Source organism: Staurois parvus, unplaced genomic scaffold (assembly GCF_062004578.1).
Source record: "Staurois parvus isolate SC_StPar_1 unplaced genomic scaffold, SC_StPar_1.0 ptg000670l, whole genome shotgun sequence".
In the NCBI taxonomy this organism is placed as follows: domain Eukaryota; kingdom Metazoa; phylum Chordata; class Amphibia; order Anura; family Ranidae; genus Staurois; species Staurois parvus.
The window spans coordinates 1983297-1998507 of NW_028318466.1; the positions used below are offsets into that span (position 1 = coordinate 1983297).

The window sequence follows — 15211 nt, forward strand, 5'->3', positions numbered from 1 at the left end:
TGTGGAAATTCTTATTTTGCCATAAGCATTATTTCTGGTTTAATTAAGTACAGCCTCTGACAATTCAAGAGACAAGTGTGGTAGTGCAATGTTCAAACATTATTGATTAATTAAAGCTAATGCAGGCCATAGATGGGGAGAAAACCGGCCGATTTTTCTTAAAAAAATGAAAAATCGGTCGTTCAAGCGGCCGACGTTACCAGGAATGGTAAAGAAAATAGGCCGATTTTCATCCCGTCTACAGCCAGCAAAAAGTGTCCCTGCAGAGAGCTCCACTATTTCTTTGACAGTGCTTTGATGTTTATAGTGGCTGCAACAATGTATCTATTTGTATCCATTTCGGATACAGATGTTTTTATTCGGAAACAAATAGATACATTGTTGCAACCGCTATAAATGTCAAAGCACTGTCAAAGAAATAGCAGAGCTCTCTGCAGGGACACTTTTTGCTGGACTGGAATTCTTCTTCTTCTTCATCCTCTTCTTCTTCTTCATCTTCTTCATCCTCTTCTTCTTCTTCATCTTTTTCATCCTCTTCTTCCTCTTCCTCTTCTTCTTCTTCCTCTTCCTCATCCTCTTCTTCTTCCTCTTCTTCTTCATCCTCTTAATCACCCTCTTCTTCCTTTTCTTCTTCTTCTTCATCCTCTTCTTCTTCCTCTTCTTCTTCTTCATCCTCTTCTTCTTCTTCATCCTCTTCTTCTTCTTTTTCATCCTCTTCTTCTTCATCCTCTTCTTCTTCATCATCCTCTTCTTCATCATCATCTTCTTCTTCTTCATCCTCTTCTTCTTCCTCTTCTTCTTCATCCTCTTCTTCTTCTTCATCCTCTTCTTCCTCTTCTTCTTCATCCTCTTCTTCTTCTTCTTTTTCTTCTTCATCATCCTCTTCTTCTTCATCATCTTCTTCTTCTTCTTCCTCTTCTTCTTCATCCTCTTCTTCTTCTTCATTCTCTTCTTCTTCTTCATCCTCTTCTTCATCCTCTTCTTCTTCTTTTTCTTCTTCTTTTTGTCTTCCTCTTGCAGGTCACTGCTCATGCGCAGATTTTTTATCGGTAAAAAGATCGGCCAATTTGCCCATAATTGCTGCGAAAATCGGCCGATCTTTTTCCAACTTTACCGATAAAAAAAATCTGCCAAAATACCAAAAAACGGCTGAACAATTAACCCACGAACGATCTGAAAATCGGCCGATTTTATTTTCGGCTAAAAAATCGGCTGATTTTCGACCCATCTATGGCCTGCATAAGTCCACCTTTTGCACCATTTTATATCCATATTTAGGGTGTAACATGTAACATAGTGCAAATTGGCTCCCCCTTCCCCCAAACTGTTCCCCACCATGACAGCATATGGGGGTTCTCAAACTGAATGTTAAAAGTAACCATTGATATTAAAAGCTAAGTACCTTCTAATGACATTTGTCAAGACATCAAATGTACTTAGATCTTTTGTATGAATGATCGTGAGAACATTTTTTAGAAAGATCTACTAGTGTACGGCTAGCTTTAGACTTTAAGGAGCTAGTAGGAAAATTTTCTAAAATTGGAACACTTTACAAGCTTTAGTCCTCATGCACACTTGATGTTTTTAAAGCGGGTGTTTTTGGCTTTTGACATTTTTTTCTACAGCTAGTAAACTCCCCAGCATGTTATCCATGTGTCCATGCACACACAGACTGTAATCAATGTTTTTTGGCTGGGATGTCTTTTGGCTGCAAAAAAAACCCCAGGACTAGTGGGTTTCTAGAGGAGTTTTTTAGCTGTAAAATCGCTCTTGCACTGAAAGACACGGCAAAGTGTAGTAAAACAGCGTTGTGTTTTTGGACTTTTTTTGACCAAAAAAAATGTTTTTTTCTGGTAAAAAGAAAATGCTAAAAAACGCAAAAGTGGGAAAACGCCGCTAAATGCTAATGCAAAAACGCTAAAAAAAGCTGAAAAACTCAAGTTTCTAACGTGACTTTACACAGCTAATGTTACCAGCATTAGCTAAAATTCCAGTGTGCATGAGGACTCAGGTAGAGATGACCTAGGACGTCCTCCGAACGCAGCGCTAACCAGCTTTTTTGTACCAGGTTATTTCCCACCCTGCAGCTTATGTGGACTGTGCAGCACGACATGACCCGGCCCACAGCTCGTTGTAGCACAAGAAAGCAGGAGTTTGATGGATGCTTAAGCCCATCTCTAGTTTTAGGGCTTGTACACTCAGCAACACATGCTAAAATGCTCACGGTAGAATTTGAAGCGATAACGAGAATTTTTACCTTGGGATGGTGACCAAGGGTAAATTATAAGGACGAATTACAGAAACCCATAGCTTATGGAAGGGCAGGCCCACCAAATGTGAAAAAGGTACCCAAAGATGAGTCTGTCTGAGATGGAAAAATACACTGAATACTACCTTGAGAACAATATCCTCTTGAAAGTAGTTTGAAATTACGTTCTTGAGTGGCGCAAGCTATAGAAATTCTATGAGTGTTAATGAAAAGTTGTCCCCATTCTTCAGAGGAGATTGAGGCCAAGTTCAAGTGTCCAATTAGCCATGTAAAAAGGTAGACCAGGGAAGTCAAAACTAGATACTAATACATAAATCTTAGATATAGTATGAGCTGGAGGTGAAAGACAGACACATAACTGGCCAGAATAAGTGGCTGGTATAAGGCAGTTTTCAGTGTCAAAGCAATAGAAGCTCTGCGGCAGAAGAAACAAAAACCAAAGGCCACTCTTATGACCATGTATAGCTTGAAATAGCAAAAACTAAGTAAATATTGCACATGCCTTATTTGCATCCAGAAAGATCTGTCCCAGGTTAGGAGAGCATGTGAGTGAAGACAGGTAGGAGAAGAGGGATTACCCAACAGCGGAGTAAGAGGACTTGGCAAGGATGATAAGGGAATAGATTGCAAATAACAATGCCAGTAATCTAGAAAGGTATAAACAAGCCAAGGCCAGGAGGAGCATGGTCCAATATCTTTGAAAGAGAGCCAAGGAGCAGCTTTAGGGTGTTTGGTTCACTCACAGTAAAAACTACCAGTCTATGCAACATTAGGGGAACTACTTGATAATTATTTAGTTTGTATTAAAAGTATGTTCACAAAGCATTCATTTAATTTTTATTAGTATGTATATAGCAATATATATTTGTGGGATCTTGGGGGAGATTTACCAAAACTGTAGCTTGTAAAATCTGGTGCAGATGTTCATAGACACCAATCAGCTTACAGGTATTATCGTCACAGGTTAATCGCATAGCTGCTCCAGATTCGAAGTGCTCCAGTTTAGTAAATCTCCCCCATTGTGTCATTTTCCAGATATAATTAAAGTATAAATAAAGCAACATTTTCTTTTGCTTTGGATTGAATAGAGAGGGATTAGAACACCTGTCAGGTTTATTTTGATGTCTGTGCCCCTGTAAGGGAGATCCACCCTCTATTTGCTGTCACTTTGGAGGGATTCCATCTAACTTCCTGTTTTGACTATTGGACAGGAGTTGAAGGGAAATCTCTTTTATGGGACACAGATGACCAAAGAAAACTGGCAGGGGTTATAAACCTTCCCTACTCTATAAAAAATATAAAAAGGTTTTACCTTTAGTTCTACTTACATGGCCTTACCATGAAAGGTGAGAGTCCTCCAAACCAGGCCTTGTTTATTTTACCTGGATATGCCTAGAAGGGACATGATGGGGCATGCTACTAGTGTTTGTTTTTTTTTTAATAAAGAAAGTTTGGGCATACGTATCTACATATTACATATTGTCAGGACCAGCAAAAGACTGTTAATTGTATATTGAGGGCTTGGAAAATTCTGGTGCATAGACAATATCATAAAAATAAAGTGTTACTGAGTTTTGCACGCCAGAAAAAGTAGATAGACAAGAGCAGGGGACAGGACTGTGTGAACTATCTGAAACTACAGTAGATAACTATAATACACAGATATAGAGACAACAGACATTGTGTTGACCTGAGAATGCATGGCCTGTACCAGAGCTTCTGATAATGGAGATATAATTGTACAGTTGACACTTTACAATTGGGAGCCTTGCTAATGACTCAACTGAGACAGACAAATCAGACTGACCAACAATGGCCAAGACAAGCCAAAAAACACTTGATCAGAAGGTCGCAAGGAGCACCAAACAGGAATAACCCAACAGCTACTGCTAGACCAGAAAGATGCCTGGAAAGCAGACAGACATGATATGAGACAGGCAGAAAAAAGACCGGAAGGTTGCTAGAAGCCACACAGAAGCAACCAACAGATTGTACAGGAAAAGAAGGTTGCCAGGAGAGCAAACATACTAGACAAGAGCAAGCTTAACCATTTCAATACCGGGCAATTTTACACCTTCCTGCCCAGGCCATTTTTCACGTTTCAGCGCTCTCACACTTTGAATGACAATTGCGCGGTCATACAACATTGTACCCAAACAAAAATTTTATCATTTTCTTCACACAACTAGAGCTTTCTTTTGGTGGTATTTAATCACCGCTGGGGTTTTTATTTTTTGCTAAATTAACAAAAAAAGACCAAAAATGTTTTTTAAAAAACACGTTTTTCTTTGTTTCTGTTATAAAAGTTTATAAATAATTGTTCTTCATAAATTTAGGCCAAGATGTATTCTGCTACATGTCTTTGGTGAAAATAACCCAAATTAGGATGTATTATTTAGTTTGTAGGAAAGTTATAGAGTTCACAAACTATGGTATAGATCTGAATATTGATCAATCCTGAAGTACTGACAGCCAATCTAATTTCTTGAGGTCCAAGAATGTCAGAATAGTACAGATATCTCCAAATGACCCCTTTTTGCAGAGTAGACAGTCCGACGTACTTCATAAGAGGAATGACAAGTTTTTTGAAGTTGTATTTTTTTTGTCATAATTTTTCGGAAAATGAAAAAATTAAAAAAATTATTTTCACTATTTTTTTTACATACTGTCACCAGTGCAGTACAGCGTCATCATATAACTGGCATGGCAGTGAACAGGGACACTGACTGGTGACAGTATGAAAAAAAAAAAATATATATATATATATATATTTTTTTTTTTATTATTATTTTTAATTTTTTATTACATTTTTTTAATTTTTTTTCAAGATTTTTTTTGCATATTTTACTATGACCAAAGTAGTACAATGTTACCATAGTAACATTGTACTACTTTGGGGAAGTGATCAGTATTTTTTTTTTTTTTACACAATTTGCTTATAGCAAAGAATTACTTTGCTATAAGCAAGCATTTACCTGAATGAAATCGATTCATTCAGGTTTTTTTTTTTTTTTTTTTGTGCTTAGCTGTGATTTGGCCACAGCTAATCACATGACATGTGCATGTGACCTGCTGTGACCATTCACAGCTAGGCACTAGTATACAATGGATGGCATGAATGAAGCCATCCGTTGTATACAACTGTCATGTGACCTGCTGTGATTGGTCACAGCAGGTCACATGGTACCGGCAACGGGGGCCGGTACTCAGATCTGTCATCGGCCGTGTCCGAGGTACACGGCCGGTGACAGATCGCGCCGCTGCGTGGCTCTGCAACCGCGCGAACTGCGCATGTGTGGGAGGACGCCAAATGACGTACACCCGGAAAGCTAGAGCATTTTTGCGGCCGCCAAATGGCTATAGGCCGGGCGGCTAATGGTTAAATACGTAGTCCTAGAAAACAACACAGTGGCTGAACACACCAAAATTTGTCAGGGATTTCACAAATATATTCCAGCATGGGGCATTGGGACACATAACATTAAATACCAACTGGAAGAGTAGAAATGCCACACAAATGGGAATGGGAGAGAGCAGGCTGAAGAAATGATAGGCAGGAAACATATAACAGAAAATAGGGCTAAAGCAAAGAGAGGAGTATGCAGAGGGAATAGAGCACGGGTAGAGGCAGTGCAAAGCATGCAAATAATTTATGTTGAATCAGCCTTGTAGATAGATCCTTACAATGAGAACATGCATCGGAAAGAGACCATATACTCAATCCATTTTTTTTTTGCCAAATCAATTGCATAAATACAATAAATGCACACGATTTTCCACATGTATTTTATATTTATCTCAAGAACAATGCTATATATATTTTCGCGGTAATGTAAAAATGTAATGCAGAAAGGGTTTTTGCTCCTTAACATACTGCTAGGTTTAAGGTTGGTGTCAATAGGGTGTCTATTGAGGTGGACAAAAAAAAGGAGCCACATAAGACATTGATAATACAATGGTTTGTGGAATTAAAAAGTAGGTGTGAATAAAGGGCATCTGGCATTTAATTCAACATTTCTTGTGACAAAAGAAGCATTATTATTTTTTATTATTATTATTATTTTACAGGATTTCTATAGCACCAACAGTTTGTGCAGCTCTTTACAATATAAAGGGAGACAGTACAATTACAATACAGTTCAGTACAGAAAGAATAGGAGGACCCTGCTCATGGAGTTTACAATCTAAAGGAAGGGGGAGATGATACAAAAGGTGATAGCTTCAGGGGATGATCTGATGGAGGTGACTCAAGTACAGTTCTTAGGTGGAGGTGGGGTAGGCTTCCTTGAATAAGCGAGTTTTCAAAGATCGCCTAAAGGCAGACAGGGTGGGGGCTGACTGGACATACTGGGGTAGGGAGTTCCAGAAGATGGGAGAGGCTCTGGAGAAGTCCTGGAGGTGAGCGTGGGAGGAAGTGACAAGGGAGCTAGAGAGCAAGATGTCTTGGAAGGAGCGAAGTGGCGTTTTGGACGATATTTATGGATGAGGTTGGTGATGTAGCTAGGGGCAGTGTTGTGGATGGCTTTGTATGTTGGGGTTAGTATTATAAATTTTATACGTTGGGTTAGTGGAAGCCAGTGAAGGGATTGGCAGAGAGGAGCAGCAGTCACTGATCAGTTGGTAAGGTATATAAGTCTAGCAGCAGCATTCATAATTCATAACAGGGATAGCCTGTGTAACGGTAGGTCAGTGAGGAGGGAGTTGCAGTAATCAAGGTGGGATATAACCAAGGCGTGCATAAGTTGTTTTGTGGTGTCATTAGTCAGGAAGGGGCAAATTATGGAAATGTTGAGGAGGTTGAGGCAGCAGGATTTAGCCAGTGATTGGATGTGTTTAAAAACTAAGCAAAATCTCTGTTGGTGAATTAATTATTTTTAGGGGAAAATTATCATGGGATGAAGAAGGAACTGAGGTAAATTAAGGCTTCCATATCAGGAAATTCATACTAGAAGTCATACCAGTCCAAACAAAATGTGAATGCTAAAATCTATTAGCAGAATTCTCAGTGCTGAAAAGTAACTGAATATTATGCCTGAGGGGAGAAAATCAGAGCTGAGCAAGTATTGGGATACCTTACACTGCAGTCCAGTCATGATGCAGTACTTAGCTATAATAACCAAGAAGTTGTAATAAATATTACTGCCAAGTGCTACGTTGATTGAGGATGTTTTCTGCGCCAAGTTGTTTATATACTTAACATCTGGAATACATTTACTTCTGTGAAAACTGCGATTAAATGTAGAAAGGCTTTAACCCCTTGACACCGACGTTACAAAAATATGCAGCCTCACAGAACTGGGCTTTTTTCCGTGGGGCCGCATATTTGCGTACCTGTCTTTCTGCTGAGAGCACGCCACACAGCGCACTCCCAGCACTGAGACCGCGTTGTCACTGAGAGCCCTGGGTCCCATTCTAACGATCGGGACCCAGGACTCCCGATTCCGAGACACATAACCACTGTGATAGTCTCTGATTGGCTATCACAGTGATCAGTCACTGCACAGCCCGGCCCCCTTGTTTTTTTCTCTCTCTGTGAATGGAGGAGAGAGATATATTGTATCTCTCTAACTCCTGATGTAGAGGGGAAAAATGTTTGGTAAAAGAAAAGGAAAAAAAGATTAATAAATAAATATTACAAAATAAAGAAAAAATACCTAGATCAAGGTTTGATCTAGTTCAGTGCCAGGGTAAGTGGGTCAAAGTCAGGGTCAAAGGTCAAGGTCAAAAGGTCAGGGTCAAAGGTCAGGATTTTTTTTTTAACATTTGGTGTTAGTGTCAGTGTGTTTTAGGTAAAAAACAAAAACAAAACAAAACAAAATGTGCACTATTGTTTCTGTGCTGTACTATGGGTACAAGCAACAAATAACATATACATATATGGTATCGCTGTGATTGTCAAGAGCTGGAAATTTTATTTTGGGTTGCTCTTTGATGGTAGGTTTTGGTAGTAATAAGAAACACAAAGCTAAATTAAAAAATGATTTTTTTTTTTACTTTTTAGGGCCAGTTTTCCTTTGATAATAAAAAAAATCAGGAGATAACCATTACCATTTACCACCAAATAAAAGCCCAATTTGTCCTGAAAATAACAAGGTATAATGCACCTGGATATACAAAGTAGTTGTGATGATATGTACAGTTTTACTAACACATGTCAATGTTGCAAAATTGTGCTTAGGCATTTAGATTTGTTTTACCCTTAGGCGTGAAGGGGTTAAGTTCTGAAGAAGAGGATGAGGCAGATACCTTGCTGAGGAATGTATTTTAAATTTAAATGTTTTACAGAAAGTTACGTAGATTGTCCTTTTGCACACTTAACGTAAAATAGAGTAGGATAGAGTAGGGAAGGTTTTTTACCATCTGTGTCCCACTGGGAGATTTCCTTTCACTTCTTGTGCCATAGCCAAAACAGGACGTGAGAGGAAATCCCTACAAACGGAGGAAATCCCTGGTTGTCACCAGAACTATTGTCCCCATTAGAAGATTTCCCCTTTATTACTTTTCTGGGGACAACCCAAAATTTGGGATTTTCTTTCATTTTCACTTTCAATGATAACAGTCAACAGGACAAATAGAGAAGGTGAATCTCCCTAATGAGTACACAAACAGCTATGCAAAACTTGACAGGTGCTTTATTCCCCTCTACTTAGTCCAAAATGAAAAAAAAAATTTGCTTATAGCTATACTTAAAGTTTCTTGCAAATCTGATAATAAAAAAAAAATCACTGGTCCCCTAGACTTACCTGGGTCAAGGTGTTTAAGTAAACCTATTAGAAGAACTACATTAGCCCTCCAGAATTTTCAAGTTTTCTGCCTTAAAAAGGAGGCCAGATTTTCATGATACATTGTTTGTGTAGATGTAGTATCCTTACGGGTAAAATGATCTTAGAAATTTTTGTTGCATATGTGGACAGCATTATTTATATCTAATATGTTAATGTAGATACAATTATATAATACCAAGTATTCACACAATTATAGCATGTTTTTCAGGTTGAGATTATTTAAATATACTGCACATTTTCCTTCAGCTGTCTTTAAAAAGATATTTTTGTGTAATGCAGTGATGTTTGTTAAAGTGGACCTTTATTCAAAAGTGAAAATACATCTCACTCTGCTCCCTACCTCCATCCCAAACTAATTTGAGGGTTTTTTTGTGAGATCGGGTACTTTTTTGCCTGCTCTCAATTTCTCAGTTCCCTAGGTGAGATAGACATCCGCTTGGGACCCCCCCCCCTCCTGCAACCTCCTGAGATGTGTCACACTGTAACTTAATAAAAGTTTAAATGTCGCAATAAAATAAAGGAGTGCTGACTGGAAATATACAAAGTGTCCATGCAAAATGCTGTTTATCCAAAGATTATTGACAGCCTTATAGAAAAAAAATCCATTTCACACGCGTCTATGCAGAAGTGATATCTTATCAAACAAAAAAAATCATAAAATAAAGGAGTCCACATTTTCTAATCTTTCCAATCTTCCACAAGTGAAGAATTAATGTGTATTGTGTCCTGGTAAGAACTGCCACCAACCCCAATGGGCACTCTCTCATCTTATTAAACTGACCTTATAATGAAAAAGGTCTGATGCACATATCCTGGATAGGGCTGTCGGTCCTCTGTAAAAATTACCTGTCTCAGACATCAAGGGGTTTATTTACTAAAGCTGGAGAGTGCAAAATCAGGCTCACTTCTGCATAGAAACCAATCAGCTTCCAGGTTTTATTGCCAAAGCTTAATTGAACAAGCCGAGATTAGAAGCTGAGTGGTTTCTATGCAGAAGTTAGCCTGATTTTGCACTCTCCGACTTTAGTAAATAAACCCCCAAGGATCAATTTCCATGTTGGAGCTCAGAGAAATACAAAGGAAACAACATATCATGAAAATAATAACTTACCTGTGGTCCTTTTGCACCTTGATCACCCATAAAGCTTTGCAGACCAGGGTCACCTTTTCCTCCCTACAGAAAAATACATATATTGCTTACATATCATTCCTTTATTTATATTCACATTATAATTGCCTGTATTGTTATCCTATACCTTTATTCTAGGATTTTCCTCTGGAAACTTTGATATGATTTATATATATACCGTATTTGCCGGCGTATAAGACGACTGGGCGTATAAGACGACCCCCCTACTTTTCCTGTTAAAATATAGGGTTTGAGCTATACTCGCCGTATAAGACTACCCCTTTTCCAACGGGCCCCATCATTGGTGTCAGTGGGGAGGAGGAATAGTGCCCCATCATTGGTGTCAGTGGGGAGGAGGAATAGTGCCCCATCGTTGGTGTCAGTGGGGAGGAGGAATAGTGCCCCATCGTTGGTGTCAGTAGGGAGGAGGAATAGTGCCCCATCATTGGTATCAGTGGGGAGAAAAGTGCCCCATCATTGGTGTCAGTGGGGGAGGAATAGTGCCCCATCGTTGGTGTCAGTGGGGGAGGAACAGTACCTCATCGTTGGTGTCAGTGTGGAGGAGGAATAGTGCCCCATCGTTAGTGTCAGTGGGGGAGAGGAGCGGCTGCTCCTTCTTTCAGTTCGGCCGCTTGATTTTCGCGGGGCCGTTCGGCTCCGCCTCCTCGCCGGTGATTGGTCGCCTGTGTGCCTTTCCAGTGCTGGCGCCCAATCACCGGTGAGGAGGCGGAGCTGAGCAGGCGGCGGGACCATCGAGCGGCCGAACTGAAAGAAGGAGCAGCCGCGCTTCCTGGACCGGATCGTCGTGGGACCGGGACCGGAGCCAGGTAAGGTACAGCAGCCCCTCTGCCCACCCCTGTACTTGGTGTCCGTTGGAGGAGGAGGGGGGGCGGCGCCGCCCCTCGAAAAAGTGCCGCCCTGACACCGGCTCGCCGTATACCTGGCGTATAAGACGACCCCCGACTTTTCAGAAGATTTTCAGGGGTTGAAAAGTCGTCTTATACGCCGGCAAATACGGATCTTGCTGATAACACAAAGTTTAAAATGCACAGGGATTTATATTTTAATATTGTTCTAAAGGACCAGGACATGTTTAAATTGAAAACCTGTTTATGAACAGGGGAATTTAAAAGATGAATATTGTTTCTAATGCATCACAACATTTGCTTACTTATGAAACCGCATTGAAGGCAACCTTTGAAGTGATAGACTTCAAGTTTTTGCTTTGCTTTACCCTGACAAAGTGCCAGCTGAAAGGCCACAGGACAGAAGTTCAGTTGTCCTAGAAACACCTTTAAATTCATAATTTTTGTCTTAGCTGGCCAAACCATAGTCTGTGCCTAACTTTTTGGTATGCTTCTCCCATGCCACCTAAATAATAAGCGTCAAGTTATATTAGGGATTTAGAAGTTCTTTAAGTTCGAATAAAAGATTACTAGCCTAGGATTCATTCTATTAATTAAAATTCTTTACATTTGGTGTGAAGTGACACAATACTGTCAGCAAATAAAGGCTAACTTGTTTACCTACTCAGCCCCTTTATAGTACTTTTAAAGTATTTTATGTAAAGATAGCTCTTTCATTAATTCTGACATGTTAATGAATATTGTTGACTTTGACACTGCTGAGAGTTTTGTGGTCAGGTAAAATACTATATTAAGCTATTAAATATCAATGGCTCTAACACAAGGTGCTTGGTCAGAATTTTAGTTCTATATGAAAAATATTATTACGAATTCTTAACATCATAACATTACAATTGTTAAATCAATAAAACCAATTTAACCAACCAATTTAAATCAAAACCTATTCTATGTAATATTGGGTCTTCATTTTTGTGCATAAATCTGCTCTTTGATCCTACATAGATTGTACAGACCTAAAAACATACAGTAATCAAAAGGTTATTTCTCTTTTTGTACTATGGTTTTATTGTTAAAATAAATTGGAATACCGGTGGTCCTGTGACTCCTCGTCTACCAGGGAGATTCTGGAAAAAAATATTAAATGTAAGTATCTAAGTATTGTAAGTACACATTTCTTTTATAAAAGTTTCATTGACTGTCTCAGTAGTACAGAGAGTACACAAGCTATATAAACGAATACAGTAAGTACTTATAAAGAGTAATTACAAATTTCAGCTAATATTATTGGTTCCTTTCCTAAATATTAAAAACAAAATACTCTGAAGGATTATTTTTTTTTAGTGCAAAAGCCTCTGGGTTAATAATGTTCATAGGCAGTCTGGGGCTTCTTTACTAAAGGAGTAGAGCATGTTGATTTTGCAAAGTGAATTTTCGCTTACCTTAGTGAATGAGGTGAAGGTAAGTGAAAATTCACTTTGCAAAGAATGCTAAATCAGATGTAAGGAAAATTATAAACAGGAATTTTGTTCACACATGATGGAATGATTGATGTCAAAATAGCTTTATTTCATCCACTGTGCTAAGAAAAAATTAACTTTGCAAATTGAGCATGTTCTGTTCCTTTAGTAAATCCACCCCGCTGTGTTGCACCATAGCATCCGGTCAAATTGTACTTTTGCAAAATGAAAAAGGAATAAGTCAGGCCGTTGAGTCCTCATCAGGGGCGGACTGACCATTTGGAAACTCGGGCGCTGCCCGAGGGCCCAGGGTCAGTAGGGGGCCCCATGAGATGCCCCTGGTACCTTTTTCATAGGCTTTTTTGAGTTTGGGCAAGGACACAGGGGCCCCATGATCCCCTATTGCCCGGGGACCCCATGAGTTGTCAGTCCGCCCCTGGTCCTCATACATACTAGATGTTTTTACAGCGGCTGTTTTTGGCCTTTGACATTTTTTTCTACATCCAGTAAACGCCCCAGCATGTTATCCTATGTGTCCATGCACACATAGATTGTAATCAACATTTTTTGGTAGGGGCGTTTTTTGGCTGGAAAAAAAAACAGAAGTAGTGGGTTTCTAGAGGGGTTTTTTAGCTGTAAAAATGCTCTAACGCTGAAAAACGTGGCAAAACACAGTAAAATGCGATAAATCTCGGCAAACCAGCGTTATGGGACTTTTTTTGACCAAAAAAAACCTCTAAAAAATGCAACGCATCAAAATGCTAAAGGCTAATACAAAAATGTTAAAAACTGCTGAAAAACAGTTTTTAACATCACTTTACACAGCTAACGTTACCAGCGTTATTAAATCGCCCAGTGTGCATGGAGCCTCAGACACAATGCCTGAAAATATTCTTTCTATACATACTTTAGTAAATAAAAAAAGTTTAGTTAAAGCCAAACTCCTGGTACACAGTTAAGTTAAATATATCACTTAATATCGACAAAGGCTATAAATTTACTTTGTGCGCACCAAATGTCTTTGCAAACCTAGATATATGGGAGGGACCCAGCAGGATCCATCCACTGCAGTCTGTGTGCAGAAAACTATAGGAGGCTACAGATACAAGTCCAGTCACCCTGAACAAGGAGATAAAGCACCAGCGACTGGACTTTATTGCAGAAAGCTTCTGCATGGAGTGAAAGTTTCATGCTGGATCACTGCTCAGATCTGGAAGAAATACGCAAAGCACACGAGATTCAAGTAGAAATACCTGCGTATTTAGATTATTTGCTTATCTCAGAGTTCAGTTTTAAAGGAATATGAGAGACAAAAGCCTAGCTGCCTCTGGTTTCAGTGCTTCCCCTGGCATGGAACCAGCTTGCAGCTAATGAAGTAAGAGAAAACCAAAAACTCCAGATCAATATGCGTGATAAAAGTGTACTCATTGCCAAAACCTTTTCTTTTTTGAACTTATGTTCGATATTTTTTTTAACTTTTCACATTTGTATGTGGGGTTATGAATTAACCACAAAATGGTTGCATTTATCAATTATGTTAATCTATTATTCCTTTGGTGCAATGAACTATAAGTCCCTGTGTGAAATGTGTCAATAAAACAGGACCGGTAGGCACTGCTACCTAGGGCACAGCTACGGCCAGGACCGCCGCTAGGGCAATATAGCCGATTCTGCTGTAATATTAAATATATTTTCCCTGGGCCCCATCAGTTCAACAGAGGGTTCCAGGAGGTGAGGAGCAGAGAGGGATTCTTTTTATAATTTTGGGCACAGGCGGCTAAAGCCACTCTGTATTTTGCAGTGCTGATCAGAGGTGGTTGCCTTCCACTGGCACTGCACTAGCTAAAAATTTTTAAGTTTTATTTTTTTTTGGGGGGGGGGAGGCGGAAAGTAGCTGGTCTTCCCTAGGGCGCAAAATAATCTAGCATCAGCCCTGTATATAAACAATACAATTCATTCCAGTGGTTTTGGACTCTTTTTCTTGCTTTGGGCTATTAAAAAATCCACAGTAAAGGTTATTTTTCATGCTAAAACAGAACTTCCAGATTATTGAATCTCTGAATCAAGAAATGCAGTTGTTGCCTTTCGGGGTGCACTTTATATATATATATGGAGGAGCCTGTTCAAGCTGCAAGATGTATGACAAAATACTACCAGTGTATAGCCAGTTTAAGAGATTTCCTTTCACTTTTTATTGCATCATCGAAACAAAGTAAAGGGAAATCTTCCCAATGTACACAGACAAATATAAATATATAAAAATAGCAAGGGTTCTAACCCTTCCCCAGTCTAATCACAACCAGCTAGAGATACGCTGCAATCTTTTGGATCAATATAACATCAACACATACACCTATAATTTTTCAAAAGGAGATTTCTGCCAACCTATTTTATCAGTACAGATTTTCATACAAATTTGTGGCTCTGTTGTTGTTTAGAATTGTTATTCTATACAAGCACTGACAATATTAAAATTATTTCTTATTTGTGCTTCTTTGACATATACTAGAGTTTCTGTTACAGAATAAAAGCCAAAGAAACAATGCAAAAAAAGATGTCGCATTGGACGGTGGTAAAAGCTTTTCAGTTTAAGTATTTTGGATGAAAAAGCATTCCTTGCATAAAAAAGCATATTGAAAGAGTTTTGTAAACAGCATAAGCTGGGAAAGTACTGAGCAAATAATATTTTCTTGATTGGAGACACA

The 15211-nt window shown here is 39.0% G+C and overlaps 1 protein-coding gene across 1 annotated transcript in view; it reads right to left on the reverse strand.

The window, feature by feature from the left end:
- COL6A6 (collagen type VI alpha 6 chain) overlaps positions 1-15211 on the reverse strand; it is a 201331-nt gene that overhangs the window by 107892 nt on the left and 78228 nt on the right. Inside the window, exons 21-22 of the mRNA XM_089652052.1 lie at positions 12138-12173; positions 10166-10228 (exon numbers count right to left, since the gene is read on the reverse strand). Coding sequence (XP_089508178.1) covers positions 10166-10228; positions 12138-12173 — 99 coding nt within the window. The remainder of the gene's footprint in view (positions 1-10165; positions 10229-12137; positions 12174-15211) is intronic.